The sequence below is a fragment of the Scyliorhinus torazame genome, chromosome 4 (genome assembly GCF_047496885.1).
Source record: "Scyliorhinus torazame isolate Kashiwa2021f chromosome 4, sScyTor2.1, whole genome shotgun sequence".
NCBI lineage: Eukaryota > Metazoa > Chordata > Chondrichthyes > Carcharhiniformes > Scyliorhinidae > Scyliorhinus > Scyliorhinus torazame.
Genome location: NC_092710.1, coordinates 342,278,311 through 342,297,379, shown reverse-complemented (window position 1 = coordinate 342,297,379; position 19,069 = coordinate 342,278,311). Strand labels below are relative to the sequence as shown.

At 43.8% G+C, this 19,069-nt stretch overlaps 1 protein-coding gene across 1 annotated transcript in view; it reads right to left on the bottom strand.

The window, feature by feature from the left end:
• LOC140411187 (cullin-9) overlaps positions 1-19,069 on the bottom strand; it is a 463,592-nt gene that overhangs the window by 243,811 nt on the left and 200,712 nt on the right. Inside the window, exons 16-18 of the mRNA XM_072500276.1 lie at positions 12,550-12,655; positions 3,742-3,837; positions 3,101-3,276 (exon numbers count right to left, since the gene is read on the bottom strand). Of these exons, the coding sequence (XP_072356377.1) occupies positions 3,101-3,276; positions 3,742-3,837; positions 12,550-12,655 (378 nt within the window). The remainder of the gene's footprint in view (positions 1-3,100; positions 3,277-3,741; positions 3,838-12,549; positions 12,656-19,069) is intronic.

Sequence of the window (19,069 nt, the reverse complement as noted above, 5' to 3'; positions counted from 1 at the left end):
ACGTATGCTAACTTTGTGTTCCTTGTACAAGGACAAGTTTCCTTGCCGCATCAACATTTAAAAATAATTCTACTTTTCTATTCTTTGTACCAAGTGAATAACCTCACATTTTGTAACATTTTCGGTGGGGTTACTGGGTTAGGTTGGAGGTGTGGGCTAAAAGGGGTGCTCTTTCCAAGGGCCGGTGCTGACTTGATGGGCCAAATAGCCTCCTTCTGCACTGTAAATTCTATAATTCTGTCACCTTGATGCCCTCTCAATCTGCTGATCTCTTTGCAGCTTCTGTCCCCCTCCCCCTTACAGCTGACGTTCCCAGATGATTTGTATCATCAGAAAAATGAGACATATTACTCTCTGTCCCTCACTGTCACTGGGTCTAAACCGTGGAACTCCCCCACCCCTAATGGGATGAGAGAAGAACTAGCTACGGTAGACTGGGAGCAAAGATTTTATGGTGAAACAGTTGAGGAACAGTGGGGAACCTTCCAAGTGATTTTTCACAGTGCTCAGCAAAGGTTTATACCAACAAAAAGGAAGTACGGTAGAAAGAGGGAAAATCGACCGTGGATATCTAAGGAAATAAGGGAGAGTATTAAATTGAAGGAAAAAGCATACAAAGTGGCAAAGATTAGTGGGAGACTAGAGGACTGGGAAATCTTTAGGGGGCAACAGAAAGCTTCTAAAAAAGCTATAAAGAAGAGTAAGATAGATTATGAGGGTAAACTTGCACAGAATATAAAAACAGATAGTAATAAGTTTCTATAAATATATAAAACAAAAAAGAGTGGCTAAGGTAAATATTGGTCCTTTAGAGGATGAGAAGGGAGATTTAATAATGGGAGATGAGGAAATGGCTGAGGAATTGAACAGGTTTTTTGGGTCGGTCTTCACAGTGGAAGACACAAATAACATGCCAGTGACTGATAGAAATGAGGCTATGACAGGTGAGGACCTTGAGAGGATTGTTATCACTAAGGAGGTAGTGATGGGCAAACTAATGGGGCTAAAGGTAGACAAGTCTCCTGGCCCTGATGGAATGCATACCAGAGTGCTAAAAGAGATGGCTAGGGAAATTGCAAATGCACTAGTGATAATTTACCAAAATACACGAGACTCTGGGGTGGTCCCGACGGATTGGAAATTAGCAAACATGACACCACTGTTTAAAAAAGGAGGTAGGCAGAAAGCGGGTAATTATAGACCAGTGAGCTTAACTACGGTAGTAGGGAAGATGCTGGAATCTATCATCAAGGAAGAAATAGCGAGGCATTTGGATGGAAATTGTCCCATTGAGCAGGCGCAGCATGGGTTCATAAAGGGCAGGTCATGCCTAACTAATTTAGTGGAATTTTTTGAAAATGAAAATTGAAATGAAAATTGCTATTTGTCACGCGTAGGCTTCAATGAAGTTACTGTGAAAAGCCCCTAGTCGCCACATTCCGGCGCCTGTTCGGGGAGGCTGTTACAGGAACATTTTGAGGACATTACCAGTGCGGTAGATAACGGGGAGCCAATGGATGCGGTATATCTGGATTTCCAGAAAGCCTTTGACAAGGTGCCACACAAAAGGTTGCTGCATAAGATAAAGATGCATGGCATTAAGGGGAAAGTAGTAGCATGGATAGAGGATTGGTTAATTAATAGAAAGCAAAGAGTGGGGATTAATGGGTGTTTCTCTGGTTGGCAATCATTAGCTAGTGGTGTCCCTCAAGAATCAGTGTTGGGCCCACAATTGTTCACAATTTACATAGATGATTTGGAGTTGGGGGCCAAGGGCAATGTGTCCAAGATTGCAGACGACACGAAGATGAGTGGTAAAGCAAAAAGTGCAGAGGATACTGGAAGTCTGCAGAGGGATTTGGATAGGCTAAGTGAATGGGCTAGGGTCTGGCAGATGGAATACAATGTTGACAAATGTGAGGTTATCCATTTGGTAGGAATAACAGCAAAAGGGATTATTATTTAAATGGTAAAATATTAAAACGTGCTGCTGTGCAGAGACCTGGGTGTGCTAGTGCATGAGTCGCAAAAGGTTGGTTTACAGGTGCAACAGGCGATTAAGGCGGCAAATGGAATTTTGTCCTTTATTGCTAGAGGGATGGAGTTTAAGACTAGGGAGGTTATGCTGCAATTGTATAGGGTGTTGGTGAGGCTACACCTGGAGTAGTGTGTTCAGTTTTGGTCTCCTTACTTGAGAAAGGACGTACTGGCACTGGAGGGTGTGCAGAGGAGATTCACTAGGTTAATCCCAGAGCTGAAGGGGTTGGAGAGGAGAGGTTGAGTAGACTGGGACTGTACTCGTTGGAATTTAGAAGGATGAGGGGGGATCTTATAGAAACATATAAAATTATGAAGTGAATAGATAGGATAGATGCGGGCAAGTTGTTTCCACTGGCGGGTGAAAGCAGAACTAGGGGGCATAGCCTCAAAATAAGGGGAAGTAGATTTAGGACTGAGTTTAGGAGGAACTTCTTCACCCAAAGGGTTGTAAATCTATGGAATTCCTTGCCCAGTGAAGCAGTAGAGGCTCCTTCATTAAATGTTTTTAAGATAAAGATAGTTTTTTTGAAGAATAAAGGGATTAAGGGTTATGGTGTTCGGGCCCGAAAGTGGAGCTGAGTCCACAAAAGATCAGCCATGATCTCATTGAATGGCGGAGCAGGCTCGAGGGTCCAGATGGCCTACTCCTGCTCCGAGTTCTTATGTTCTAACAGTTCTGTGGATGTACCTGCACCACATGGACTGCAACCGCACAGGAAGGCAGTTCACCATCACCTTCTCAAGGGCAATTAGTGATGGGCAATAAAAATCCTGGCGTGGCCAGTGACTGCTACAAAAAGAATAAAAAAGTATAGGTTGTAAATAGCTGAGACTCCAGCATTGATCCTTGTGGAATTTCTTGATTTAGGACTATAAAGTGCCCCATTTATCCAGCTGGCTGTTTCCTGCCCATTAACCAATTTTCAATCCATCCTTTCCTAGCCCCAACTCGAGCCCTTTTCTGTATGTTTACTTTTTGTGTAACACCTCGCGGTAGATTAAAATCCGGCGTGAATTCAACAGTGGAACTTTATTGTGCCCTACTCGCTAGATCACTAACTTGTTGAAAAGCTGTAGCAGCTGCATCCTGTCCTCCTGAATTTCCTGACACCAGGTGTGGGCCTTTGTTGTGTAGAAGAGGTAAGTCCGACAGCATAGCTGCTCCTTGAATACTGGCCAGAAGGTTGGCTTTGGCCCCAGAACTTCAAATCCGTGAACACGAGTATCAATACCACCCTGATTTAGGAAATAAAATGATTAACTAGACATTGCAGCTCTGCTCCAACTTCTCTCCAGTTACAATACTGTACGGCAAACATGAAGCTCAGTAAATGAATACAATTGAAGAATATATAGAATTTTGCAAACAATGTGAACAAATGCTTCATCATGTGGCGCAGTGGATAGCACTGGGACTGCGGCGCTGAGGTCCCAGGTTCGAATCCCGGCCCTGGGTCACTGTCCGTGTGGAGTTTGCACATTCTCCCCATGTCTGCGTGGGTTTCACCCCACAACCCAAAAGATGTGCGGGTTAGGTGGATTGGCCACGCTAAATTGCCCCTTAATTGAGAAAAAAAATAATTGGGTACTCAAAATTTATTTTAAAAAACCCAAAAAACAAATTCATCACCACTCCGGGACAGCAATAATAACAATACTGACATATTCTACAAGTCTGAAATAGTCAAAGGATCTACCTACCTGCTGGCATCGCTTGATCCGAATCTGGATAATTGCCCAGTAACGAGTCATATTCTCCAGCAGTAAAACACGGCTGGCAGTGGGTGCCACATTCACCTGCAAACAAAGGCAAGGTCACCACGTGGTTAAGCCTTGAAGCAAGGATGTGTTGCAGCACAGGTGATTTCTGAATGTACATCTGCACTGTTGATAATGGTCAAAATACCTCTCTATTGCTCTCAGAAATTCAGTGCTTCACACAAAACAAAACATGTGGTGACTTATGTAGATATTGGCTGCATGCATTTTCCACAAAGTAAGATCCCACCTAAACATTGAAATTAATGACTATCTAAGTCTTCGTGTCCATTCAGAAACATATGCTCGGCTGTACCTGGATACGTACCATTGGACCTTTAACACCAACCTAAACCCTGGACAGGGAGACTTCATCTAGACAAATCCAACAATGGGCAGAGGGACTTCATCTAGACAAATCCAATAATGGACAGAGGGACTTTATCCAGATAAATCCCAATAACGGACAGAGGGACCTTATCCAGATAAATCCCAATAATGGACAGAGGGACATTATCCAGTTAAACCCCAATAACGGACAGAGAGACTTTATCCAGATAAATCCCAATAACGGACAGAGAGACTTTATCCAGATAAATCCCAATAACGGACAGAGGGACCGTATCCAGATAAATCCCAATAAAGGACAGTGGGACTTTATCCAGATAAATCCCAATAACGGACAGTGGGACTTTATCCAGATAAATCCCAATAACGGACAGAGGGACTGTATCCAGATAAATCCCAATAACGGACAGAGGGACTTTATCCAGATAAATCCCAATAACGGACAGAGGGACTTTATCCAGATAAATCCCAATAACGGACAGTGGGACCGTATCCAGATAAATCCCAATCACGGACAGAGGGACTTTATCCAGATAAATCCAATAATGGACAGAGGGACTTTATCCAGATAAATCCCAATAACGGACAGTGGGACTTTATCCAGATAAATCCCAATAATGGACAGAGGGACTGTATCCAGATAAATCCCAATAACGGACAGAGGGACTGTATCCAGATAAATCCCAATAACGGACAGAGGGACTTTATCCAGATAAATCCCAATAATGGACAGAGGGGCTTTATCCAGATAAATCCCAATAGCGGACAGAGGGACTGTATCCAGATACATCCAAATAACGGACAGAGGGACTTTATCCAGATAAATCCCAATAATGGACAGAGGGACTTTATCCAGATAAATCCCAATAACGGACAGAGGGACTTTATCCAGATAAATCCCAATAAAGGACAGAGAGACTTTATCCAGATAAATCCCAATAACGGACAGAGGGACTTTATCCAGATAAATCCAATAATGGACAGAGGGACTAAATCCAGATAAATCCCAATAATGGACAGAGGGACTTTATCCAGATAAATCCCAATAACGGACAGAGGGACTGTATCCAGATAAATCCCAATAATGGATAGAGGGACTTTATCCAGATAAATCCCAATAATGGACAGAGAGACTTTATCCAGATAAATCCCAATAATGGACAGAGGGACTTTATCCAGATAAATCCCAATAACGGACAGAGGGACTGTATCCAGATAAATCCCAATAATGGATAGAGGGACTTTATCCAGATAAATCCCAATAACGGACAGAGAGACTTTATCCAGATAAATCCCAATAACGGACAGAGTGACTTTAACCAGATAAGTCCCAATAATGGACAGAGGGACTTTATCCAGATAAATCCCAATAACGGACAGAGGGACTGTATCCAGATAAATCCCAATAACGGACAGAGGGACTTTATCCAGATAAATCCCAATAAAGGACAGAGAGACTTTATCCAGATATATCCCAATAACGGACAGAGGGACTTTATCCAGATAAATCCAATAATGGACAGAGGGACTAAATCCAGAAAAATCCCAATAATGGACAGAGGGACTTTATCCAGATAAATCCCAATAACGGACAGAGGGACTGTATCCAGATAAATCCCAATAATGGATAGAGGGACTTTATCCAGATAAATCCCAATAATGGACAGAGAGACTTTATCCAGATAAGTCCCAATAATGGACAGAGGGACTTTATCCAGATAAATCCCAATAATGGATAGAGGGACTTTATCCAGATAAATCCCAATAATGGACAGAGGGACTTTATCCAGATAAATCCCAATAATGGACAGAGGGACTTTATCCAGAAAAATCCCAATAGCGGACAGAGGGACTTTATCCAGATAAATCCCAATAATGGACAGAGGGACTTTATCCAGATAAATCCCAATAACGGACAGAGAGACTTTATCCAGATAAATCCCAATAACGGACAGAGGGACTTTATCCAGATAAATCCAATAATGGACAGAGGGACTAAATCCAGATAAATCCCAATAATGGACAGAGGGACTTTATCCAGATAAATCCCAATAACGGACAGAGGGACTGTATCCAGATAAATCCCAATAATGGATAGAGGGACTTTATCCAGATAAATCCCAATAATGGACAGAGAGACTTTATCCAGATAAGTCCCAATAATGGACAGAGGGACTATATCCAGATAAATCCCAATAATGGATAGAGGGACTTTATCCAGATAAATCCCAATAATGGACAGAGAGACTTTATCCAGATAAATCCCAATAATGGATAGAGGGACTTTATCCAGATAAATCCCAATAATGGACAGAGGGACTTTATCCAGATAAATCCCAATAATGGACAGAGGGACTTTATCCAGAAAAATCCCAATAGCGGACAGAGGGACTTTATCCAGATAAATCCCAATAACGGACAGAGGGACTTTATCCAGATAAATCCCAATAATGGACAGAGGGACTTTATCCAGAAAAATCCCAATAGCGGACAGAGGGACTTTATCCAGAAAAATCCCAATAACGGACAGAGGGACTTTATCCAGAAAAATCCCAATAACGGACAGAGGGACTTTATCCAGAAAAATCCCAATAATGGACAGAGGGACTTTATCCAGAAAAATCCCAATAGCGGACAGAGGGACTTTATCCAGAAAAATCCCAATAATGGACAGAGAGACTTTATCCAGAAAAATCCCAATAGCGGACAGAGGGACTTTATCCAGAAAAATCCCAATAATGGACAGAGGGACTTTATCCAGATACATCCCAATAATGGACAGAGGGACTTTATCCAGATAAATCCCAATAATGGACAGAGAGACTTTATCCAGATAAATCCCAATAATGGATAGAGGGACTTTATCCAGATAAATCCCAATAACGGACAGAGGGACTGTATCCAGATAAATCCCAATAATGGATAGAGGGACTTTATCCAGATAAATCCCAATAACGGACAGAGGGACTTTATCCAGATAAATCCCAATAACGGACAGAGGGACTTTATCCAGATAAATCCCAATAACGGACAGAGGGACTTTATCCAGATAAATCCCAATAACGGACAGAGGGACTTTATCCAGATAAGTCCAATAACGGACAGAGGGACTTTATCCAGGTAAATCCCAATAACGGACAGAGGGACTTTATCCAGATAAATCCAATAACGGACAGAGGGACTTTATCCAGATAAATCCCAATAACGGACAGAGGGACTTTATCCAGATAAATCCAATAACGGACAGAGGGACTGTATCCAGATAAATCCCAATAACGGACAGAGGGACTTTATCCAGATAAATCCCAATAATGGACAGAGGGACTTTATCCAGAAAAATCCCAATAGCGGACAGAGGGACTTTATCCAGAAAAATCCCAATAACGGACAGAGGGACTTTATCCAGAAAAATCCCAATAATGGACAGAGGGACTTTATCCAGAAAAATCCCAATAGCGGACAGAGGGACTTTATCCAGAAAAATCCCAATAATGGACAGAGAGACTTTATCCAGAAAAATCCCAATAGCGGACAGAGGGACTTTATCCAGAAAAATCCCAATAATGGACAGAGGGACTTTTTCCAGATACATCCCAATAATGGACAGAGGGACTTTATCCAGATAAATCCCAATAATGGACAGAGAGACTTTATCCAGATAAATCCCAATAATGGATAGAGGGACTTTATCCAGATAAATCCCAATAACGGACAGAGGGACTGTATCCAGATAAATCCCAATAATGGATAGAGGGACTTTATCCAGATAAATCCCAATAACGGACAGAGGGACTTTATCCAGATAAATCCCAATAACGGACAGAGGGACTTTATCCAGATAAATCCCAATAACGGACAGAGGGACTTTATCCAGATAAATCCCAATAACGGACAGAGGGACTTTATCCAGATAAATCCAATAACGGACAGAGGGACTTTATCCAGATAAATCCCAATAACGGACAGAGGGACTGTATCCAGATAAATCCAATAACGGACAGAGGGACTTTATCCAGATAAATCCCAATAACGGACAGAGGGACTTTATCCAGATAAATCCCAATAACGGACAGAGGGACTTTATCCAGATAAATCCAATAACGGACAGAGGGACTTTATCCAGATAAATCCCAATAACGGACAGAGGGACTGTATCCAGATAAATCCCAATAATGGATAGAGGGACTTTATCCAGATAAATCCCAATAATGGACAGAGGGACTTTATCCAGATAAATCCCAATAATGGACAGAGGGACTGTATCCAGATAAATCCCAATAATGGACAGAGGGACTTTATCCAGATAAATCCCAATAATGGACAGAGAGACTTTATCCAGATAAATCCCAATAATGGATAGAGGGACTTTATCCAGATAACTCCCAATAATGGACAGAGAGACTTTATCCAGATAAATCCCAATAACGGACAGAGGGACTGTATCCAGATAAATCCCAATAATGGATAGAGGGACTTTATCCAGATAAATCCCAATAATGGACAGAGAGACTTTATCCAGATAAGTCCCAATAATGGACAGAGGGACTTTATCCAGATAAATCCCAATAATGGATAGAGGGACTTTATCCAGATAAATCCCAATAATGGACAGAGGGACTTTATCCAGATAAATCCCAATAATGGACAGAGGGACTGTATCCAGATAAATCCCAATAACGGACAGAGGGACTGTATCCAGATAAATCCCAATAACGGACAGAGGGACTTTATCCAGATAAATCCCAATAACGGACAGAGGGACTAAATCCAGATAAATCCCAATAACGGACAGAGGGACTGTACCCAGATAAATCCCAATAATGGACAGAGAGACTTTATCCAGATATATCCCAATAACGGACAGAGGGACTTTATCCAGATAAATCCCAATAATGGACAGAGGGACTTTATCCAGATAAATCCCAATAAAGGACAGAGAGACTTTATCCAGATAAATCCCAATAATGGACAGAGGGACTTTATCCAGATAAATCCCAATAATGGACAGAGGGACTTTATCCAGATAAATCCCAATAATGGACAGAGGGACTTTATCCAGATAAATCCCAATAATGGACAGAGGGACTGTATCCAGATAAATCCCAATAATGGACAGAGGGACTGTATCCAGATAAATCCCAATAGCGGACAGAGGGACTTAATCCAGATAAATCCCAATAACGGACAGAGGGACTTTATCCAAATAAATCCCAATAATGGACAGAGGGACTGTATCCAGATAAATCCCAATAACGGACAGAGTGACTTTAACCAGATAAATCCCAATAACGGACAGAGGGACTTTATCCAGATAAATCCCAATAATGGACAGAGGGACTTTATCCAGATAAATCCAATAATGGACATAGGGACTTTATCCAGATAAATCCCAATAACGGCCAGAGGGACTTTATCTAGATAAATCCCAATAACGGACAGAGGGGCTTTATCCAGATAAATCCCAATAACGGACAGAGGGACTGTATCCAGATACATCCAAATAACGGACAGAGTGACTTTATCCAGATAAATCCCAATAACGGACAGAGGGGCTTTATCCAGATAAATCCCAATAACGGACAGAGGGACTGTATCCAGATACATCCAAATAACGGACAGAGGGACTTTATCCAGATAAATCCCAATAACGGCCAGAGGGACTTTATCTAGATAAATCCCAATAACGGACAGAGGGGCTTTATCCAGATAAATCCCAATAACGGACAGAGGGACTGTATCCAGATACATCCAAATAACGGACAGAGTGACTTTATCCAGATAAATCCCAATAACGGACAGAGGGACTTTATCCAGATAAATCCCAATAACGGACAGAGTGACTTTATCCAGATAAATCCCAATAACGGACAGAGGGACTTTATCCAGATACATCCAAACAACGGGGAGAGGGACTTTATCCAGAGGGAATATTTCCACTGGTTTTCTCCACGAATCTGCGTTGGCATCCTTGCTTTTCCTGATATAATTTAATGACCTTTCCTTTGGTGTCTCGGGTGCAATTTCAAAATTTGTGGATGATATGAGACTTGGGGGTATTTCGAACTGCGAGGATAGCGTACATCTCCAAAAGGACATAGATCTTTGGTGGAGTGGAGCAGGCAAGTGACAGGTGAAATTTAATGCAGAGAAATGTGACGCGGTTCTTTTTTCTCAGAACAACATGGAGATAATGTAAAATACAGGGCACAATTCTATTAGGGGTACAGGAGCAGAGGGACCTGGGTGTACAAGGGCACAAATCATAGAAATTGGCATAACAGGTAACAAGAGCAGTTAACAAAAGTACACATCATCCTAGGCTTGATCAATGAGGACAAACATCACTGGGGAGGATTTTCAGCTCGTTCCGTCAGGGAGAATCTTCTGGTCCCACTGATGGCAAACCCCCCCCACCCCGCCATGGGTTCCCTGGCAGCAGAGTGTACAAACAATGGGAAACCCCATTGACAGCGGTGGGAGCCAGGAAATCATGCTTGCTTGTTCAGCTTCAACTGCAGTATTATGTCCAGTTCTGGGTACCATCAGCTAATGGGGAGCAGCCTTCCTTTATTTTACCTGCCAGGATCCTTTTTGCTCTCGTAATTGCCTTTTTAAGTTCCCTCTTGCACACTCTATGTGTCTCTTGGGCTTCTGCTGTTTTGAGCCCTCGATATCTGCCATATGCCTCCCTTTTTCTCTTTGCCCAATGCTGCATGTCTCTCGATATCCAGGGTGCAGTGGATTTGTTGGTTCCACCCTTTTTCTTTATTGGAACATGTTGGTTCCCTATTTTCCTATTTCTCCCTATTTCCTTCATGAATGCATCCCACTGTTCTGTCACAGTTCTACCTAAAAGTATCTGCTCCCAGGGCGGCACGATGACGTAGTGGTTAGCACTGCTGTCTCATGGCACTGAGGACCGGGTTCGATCCTGGCCCTGGGTCACTGTCCATGTGGAGTTTGCACATTCTCCCCGTGTCTGCGTGGGTTTCACCCCACAACCCAAAGATGTGCAGAGTAGGTGGATTGGCCATACCCCTTAATTGGAAAAAAAATGAATTGGGTACTTATATAAAAAAAACACAAGAGTGTCTGCTCCCAGGCAACTCTGGCCCAATCATATCTGATCTTATTAAAATCAGCCAGTTTAGAACTTTGATTTCAGGCTCATCCTTGTCCTTTTCCATAACAACCTTGAATCTAATGGAGTTATGATCACGGTCTACAAAATATTTTCCCACTGATACTTCAGCCACTTGCCTGGTTTGTTACCTCAAATTAAGTCCAGGACCACTCTCTCCTCTCCTATTCCTCTGCCCATAGAACACTCCCAGCAATGTGATTTCTCCTGTTAGTTTTTAAGTTCTACCCACACAGATTCATTTGAAGAGCCTTCTAATTGCGACATCCCATCCTCTCTTACTCCTCTCCCCATCTCAACTGAAGATCCGGTTTCCTGGAATATTGAGCTGCCAATCCTGCCCCTCTCTCAACCATGTCTCAGTGACACCAATGACATCATATCCCCATGTTTTAATTTGTGCCCTCAACTCAGGTTCTTCTTCCTGATGTGGGCTAAGACCCTTTCTTGCCATCGCCTTTGTCCCCTCCTTCATTTGCTGGGCTCCTTTTGCCATTCCGTGTGTCTTTTAAAAATGTTGTGTACTTGGGAGTATTTATTGTCCAACCTTGATCATTTTGTAACCATGCCTCTCTAACCTTCTGTCACCCATTAAATACCAGCCACCCACAGCACAGGTTACACCTGCAGGAGTCAGTGTTAGTGCTGAGGAGCAAGTTTCCTCCTACCAGTCCCAAGACGAGAATCAAGGCTCCTCCGCTAGACTATGAATCTCGAAGACTTCAAAGCCACAATTTTGTTCCTTTATTTGAAAAATTTCAGAGGATCCTGTATCATCAGAATTTCGCGATCGGTGCCAACGCTCCACTGGAACACGTCAGTCAAGAACGTCATATAAAAAATAATAAACTACGTCCCCAAATTGAAAGTAAAGCAAAACCAGTTTTTAAAGAGGAAAGAGACAGCTGAAACAACGTGACACAATCAAATGTAACTGTGCTGAGCTCATTCCATGGACCTCTCAAGAAGATTGATTCTCTATTTGTGTGTATGTGAAAGCTGAGGAGCAGGAAGTATCAGTACACAAGTATCTTACCGCTTTGCACATATGCATTCTTTGTTCATCAGCATGTGGAAAAATAATACTTCCTGAACTGTCAGCTACATACAAGTTAGCAACACAAGGAACCACAGGAGATAAAAATGAGAACGCAGTGAACGAACTGTAAAAGTGTTTTCCATTGGAAGCTGCAACAATGTTCCCGCAGGAGTTATTTGCTTTTGCCTCACTGTCTGAAACGCACTCCACTTTAATAACTCACTGTGTTTAGTTCTGTATTGATGTTACTTGGATCGTCCCCTCCCATCACCACCACACGGGCTGGCATATAACTGGAGTCCTCACTCGCAACCACCAAGGTCAGTTGTCTGGAACACAAGGTAAAAGATCACTCAATAGCAGACTGCAACTGCAGCCAAAGTACAAATTTTGTTTTCACCAATTATGGGTTTCTGAGACAACCTACACCAGTGGTGGACAACTTGTGGCCTGGGGGCCACCTGTGGCCCAGAGTTCTGGGTGTGGCCCACAAGACATTTTGTTGAGTATTCCTGTAATTTAGAGCAGGTATCTTGCTGTAAAAGCCATCAGGGTTCTTTCAAATTTGAACCAATAGCTCAACTTCATTGTTTTCATACGCCCAGTTTATTTTCAAAAGAGATAGAGAGAAAGATGAAGCAGCAAAAGGACATGTTTGATAGACGTTAGGTAGATAATGCAAGTGAGCATTACGACACCCTGGGCTAGTCGTGGTCCACTTGACCTGGAATCGCAACACAACTGAATTAACTAATAATTCTTCGAATAAATACCCCAAGTCTTTGGTCCTTGGCTGCCCAATAATTACAGTCACCAGGTTTGTAAATTTAAACATAATTACTTTTTACAAGAGTAAAAAGTAAATAACAAGAAAAATAATTAAATATGCAGCAAATACAACAGGTTAACTATCTAATTCCTTATTTCCCCAATTTACACACACACACACGCACGCACACGCACGCACGCACACGCACGCACGCGCACGCACGCACACGCACGCACACGCACGCACACGCACGCACACGCACGCACGCACACGCACGCACACACACGCACACACACGCACACACACACAGGGGAGGAGAGGGGTGCAAATCAGAAGTAAAAAGAAAAAGAGTCTTTGTTTCAGTTTGTTGTCTTTAAGCAGACCTTCCTTCAAAGTAAGCTTTCAAATCCAGGTCTCTGTTTGCAGCCTTTAATGTAGATTCATTCAGGTCTCTGTAGTTTCACAAATACAGCAACTCTCAGCCTTCTGGAGAGATAGAGAGACACCCCCTCCCCCGAGTGTGTAGGAATTGATTGGATTTTTTTGATGAGGTGACTAGGTATGTAGATTTGGGCAGTGCAGTCATCAGAATTTCACGATCGGTGCCAACGCTCCACTGGAACACGTCAGTCAAGAACGTCATATAAAAAATAATAAACTACGTCCCCAAATGGAAAGTAAAGCAAAACCAGTTTTTAAAGAGGAAAGAGACAGCTGAAACAACGTGACACAATCAAATGTAACTGTGCTGAGCTCATTCCATGGACCTCTCAAGAAGATTGATTCTCTATTTGTTTGTATGTGAAAGCTGAGGAGCAGGAAGTATCAGTACACAAGTATCTTACCGCTTTGCACATATGCATCAGTAAGTTTGCAGATGACACAAAAGTTGGTGGTGTGGTAAACGGAGAGGAGGAAAGTCTCATACAGGACGATACAGACGGGCTGGTCATCTGAGCAGAGCAGTGACAAATGGAATTTCATAGAATTTACAGTGCAGAAGGAGGCCATTCAGCCCATCGAGTCTGCACCGGCTCTTGGAAAGAGCACCCTACCCAAGGTCCACACCTTCCCCATAACCCAATAACCCCACCCAACACTTAAGGGCAATTTTGGAGACTAAGGGCAATTTACCATGGCCAATCCACCTAACCTGCACAACTTTGGACTGTGGGAGGAAACCGGAGCACCCGGAGGAAACCCACGCACACACGGGGAGGATGTGCAGACTCCGCACAGACAGCGACCCAAGCCGGAATCGAACCTGGGACCCTGGAGCTGTGAAGCAATTGTGCTATCCACAATGCTACCGTGCTGCCCCTGAAAAATTTAACCCTGAAAAATTAGATGCATTTTGGGAGGACTAACAAGGCAAGGGAATACACAATGAATGGTAGGACGCTAGGAAGTACAGAGGGATCTTGGGGTGCATGTCCCCTGAAGGCAGCAGAAGGCAGGTAGATATGGTGGTTAACAAGGCATATGGGATACTTGCCTTTATTGGCCAAAGCATAGAATTGCCCTTAGTGTTGGGTGGGGTTACTGGGTTATGGGGATAGGGTGGAGGTGTGGGCTTAGGTAGGGTGCTCTTTCCAAGAGCCGGTGCAGACTCGATGGGCCGAATGGCCTCCTCCTGCACTGTAAATTCTATGATAATCTATGATAAGAGGAGGTTATGATGGAGCAGTATAAAACACTTGTTAGGTCAGCTAAAGTTCCACGTGCAGATCTAGTCGCCACACTAAAGGAAGTGATTGCACTAGAAAGGGTGCTGAGGAGATTCATCGGGATGTTGCCTGGGTTGGAGTGTTTAAGCTATAAAGAGACGCTGGTTAGGTTGGGGCTGTTCTCCTTAGAGCAGAGAAGGCTGAGGGGGGACCTGATTGAGATGTACTAAATTATGAGGGACATAGAGTAGATACGAGGAAACTTTCCATCTTAGTAGAGGGGTCAATAACCAGGGAGCATAGATTTAAGGTAAGGAGCAGGAGACTTCAAGGGGATTTGAGGAAAAGCTTTTTCATCCAGAGGGTGGTTGGAATCTGGAACTCACTGCATGAAAAGAACTCTCAACATTTATGAAGCATTTACATGAGCATGTGACATCCATAGCATACAAGGCTGCGGATGAAGTTCTGGAAAATGTGATTCGAATAGATATGCGCTTGATAACCAGCGCAGTCACGATGGGCCGAAGAGCCGCTTTCGGTGTTGTAAAGGGCTGGTTTAGCTCACTGGGCTAAATCGCTGGCTTTTAAAGCAGACCAAGGCAGGCCAGCAGCACGGTTCAATTCCCGTACCAGCCTCCCCGAACAGGCGCCGGAATGTGGCGACTAGGGGCTTTTCACAGTAACTTCATTTGAAGCCTACTCGTGACAATAAGCGATTTTCATTTCATTTCTTAAAATTGTATGCCCCTGATAAAACCAGTTCTCTGGTTGGTTTGAGAATGTGCTGCTCTAAGAAACTCTCTCAGAACAGAGGAGTGACCTGTTTGAGTTGTACAAAATTCTGAATGGCCTAGCATGGGTAGATAGGAAAGACCCGTTTCCGAACTGAGGTGACAATTACTGGGGGCGTACATTTACGGATTTTGGATTAGTTTTATTGTCACGTGTACCGAGGTACAGTGAAAAGTATTGTTCTGCGTACAGTCCAGACAGATTGTTCCATACTTGACAAACATAGAACATACGATAGATACACAACGTAAATACATCAACATCGGGCGAAACAAAGGGGGTGTAGTACTACTCAGTAGAGAAGCTGCATGGAGGGATCAGTTCAGTCCATTAAGGGGCCTGGTAACAGCGGGGGAGAAGCTGTTTTAGAGTCTGTTAGTGCGTGGTCTCAGGCTTTTGTATCTCTTGCCTGACGGAAGAAGTTGGAAGAGAGACTAGCTCGGGTGGGAGGGGTCTTGGATTATGCTGCCCGCTTTCCCAAGGCTGTGGTAGGTGTAGACAGGGTCAATGAATAGAAGGCAGTTTCACGTGATGGGCTGTGTTCACGACTCTCTGTAGTTTTGTTGGGTCTTGGGCAGAGCAGTTGCCATAACAAACTGTGATGCAGCCAGATAGGATGCTTTCAATGGTGCGTTTGTAAAAATTGGAAAGAGTCAATGTGGACATGCCGAATTTCCTTAGTTTCCTGAGGAAGTATAGGCGCTGTTGTGCTTTCTTGGTGGTAGCATTGACGTGGGTGGACCAGGACAGATCTCTGCCGATGTGCACACCCAGGAATTTGAAGCTCTCAACCATCTCCACCTCCACCCCATTGATGCAGATAGGGGTGTGTACAGTACTTCGCTTCCTGAGGTCAATGACCAGCTGCTTCGTTTTGCTGACATTGAGGGAGAGATTGTTGTCATTACACCACTCCACTAAGTTCTCTATCTACCCCCTGTACTACATTGTTGTTCGAGATCCGACCCACTACAGTTATGACATCAGCAAACTTGTAGGTGGAATTGGAGCCAAATTTTGCCACACAGTCATGTGTGTATAGGGAGTATAGTAGGGGGCTAAGTACGCAACCTTGCGGGGCCCTGGTATTGAGGACTATCATGGAGGAGGTGAAGTTGTTTAGCCTTACTGATTGTGGTCTATGGGTCAGAAAGTCAAGGATCCAGTTTCAGAGAGAGGAGCCAAGTCCTAGGTTTGGGGCTTCAATATGAGCTTAGCTGGGATTATGGTGTTGAAGGCAGAGCTGTATATTGGAGTCTAACATAGGAGTCATTATTATAGAGATGCTCCAGGAATGAGTGTAGGGCCAGGGAGATAGTGTCTGCTGTGGACCTTTTGTGGCAGTATGTGAATTGCAGTGGATCAAGGCATTCTGGACGGATGGAGTTGATGTGTCTTATGATCAACCTCTCAAAGCGCTTCATAATGACAGATGACAAGGCCAACGAAAGGTAGTTGTTGAGGCATGCTGCCTTGTTCTTCTTTGGCACCGGTATGATGGTGGTCATCTTGAAGCAAGTGGGAACCTCAGAGCGGAGTAAGGAGAGGTTGAAGATGTAGCACAGTAGCATTGTGGATAGACCAATTGCTTCACAGCGCCAGGGTCCCAGGTTCGATTCCGGCTTGGGTCACTGTCTGTGCAGAGTCTGCACATCCTCCCAGTGTGTGCGTGGGTTTCCTCCGGGTGCTCCGGTTTCCTCCCACAGTCCAAAAATGTGCAGGTTAGGTGGATTGGCCATGATAAATTGCCCTTAGTGTCCAAAATTGCCCTTGGTGTTGGGTGGGGTTACTGGGTTATGGGGATGGGGTGGAGGTGTTGACCTTGGGTAGGGTGCTCTTTCCAAGAGCCGGTGCAGACTCGATAGGCCAAATGGCCTCCTTCTGCACTGTAAATTCTATGATAATCTATGTCCGCGAACACACCCACCAGTTGGTCCGTGCAAGATCTGAGTGCACAACCAGGGACTCCATCAGGACCCGTTGCTATCCGAGGGTTCACTTTCAAGAAGGCCGATCTGACTTTGGAAGCTGTGACAGTGGGTATGGATGTGTCTGAGGCTATCGGGGCAGTCGACAATGGTTTGTTGGTTTCCTGCTCAAAACAAGCATAGAATGCATTGAGTAAATCAGGAAGGGGTGCTCTGCTGACAGAGATTCTATTCAGCTTTGCTTTGCAGCCCATTATGTTGTTTAAGCCATGCCACAACCGATGAAATGAAATGAAATGAAAATCACTTGTCACAATTAGATTCAAATGAAGTTACTGTGAAAAGCCCCTAGTCGCCACATTCCGGCACCTGTTCGGAGAGGCTGGTATGGGAATTGAACCGTGCTGCTGGCCTGCTTTCAAAGCCAACGATTTAGCCGTGTTAAACCAGCCCCTCCGTGCCACTAGTCTGTGACTCTAGCTTAGTTTTGCAGCGTCTCTTGGTCGCCTGTCTTGAACGCCTCAGGCCTGGCCTTCAGTAGGGAGTGAATCTCCCTGTTAAACCATGGTTTCCGGCTGGAGAACGTACGTACTGCTTTCTTTGGCACGCAATCTTCGACACACTTGCTGGTGAAGTCTGTGACAGTGGTGGCGTACCCGTTTAGATTGGCCGTTGAGTTCTTGAATATGACCAGTCCACTGACACCAAGCAGTCACGTAGGAGCTCTCCTGTTACCTCCGCCGAGCATTGCACGACCTTCTTAACCCAATTCTCTTGCTTAAATTTCTGCTTGTATGCCAGGAAAAGGAGCACCGTCGAGGTCAGATTTTCCGAAGTGCGGTTTGGGGATGGATTCGCAGGCGCCCTAGATATTTGTGTAGCAGTAGTCAAGGATGGTGATTGGTAGAAGGATTAAACAGGACACAAGGAAAATCTTTTTCACCCGGGGAATTCTGGAATTCACTTCCGAAATTGGTGGTTGAGGCCGAAACGCTCAACTCAATTAAAAGGTACCTAAAAGTGCTGTAACCTCTCTGACTACAGGCCAGCTGCTGGAAAGTATGATTCAAATGTGCCCATATTGATTCAAGTTAATTGGGAATGTAAGCTGTGATAAGGACACAAAGAGGCTACAAAGAGATATAAGACCAGGAGACCAGAAGACAAGTTTAAGTGAGTGTGCAACAAGTTGGTAGATGGAGTGTAATGTGGGGCAGTGGGAAGTTCTTCACTTTGGCCGCAATAGAAAAGTAGAATTATTTGTGAAACTTATAAATATCGATATTCAGAGAGATTTAGGTGAGTTAGTACAAGGAATGCAGAAAGGTAGAATGCAGATGCAGCAAGCAATTAGGAAGGCTAATTGCATCAAGAACTTTATTGCAAGGGCGCAGGAGCGTAAGAATAGTGAAGCTCCGCTACAGTTGTGACTTTGGTGAGACCATACCTGGAACACTGTAATCGAAACAGAAAATACTGAATAAACTCAACGGGTCTGGCAGCATCTGTGCTGAGAGAAACAGAGTTAAAGTAACAGAATTGGAGAGGGCTAGAAATGTAATGAACGATATAATTGGAGATAAG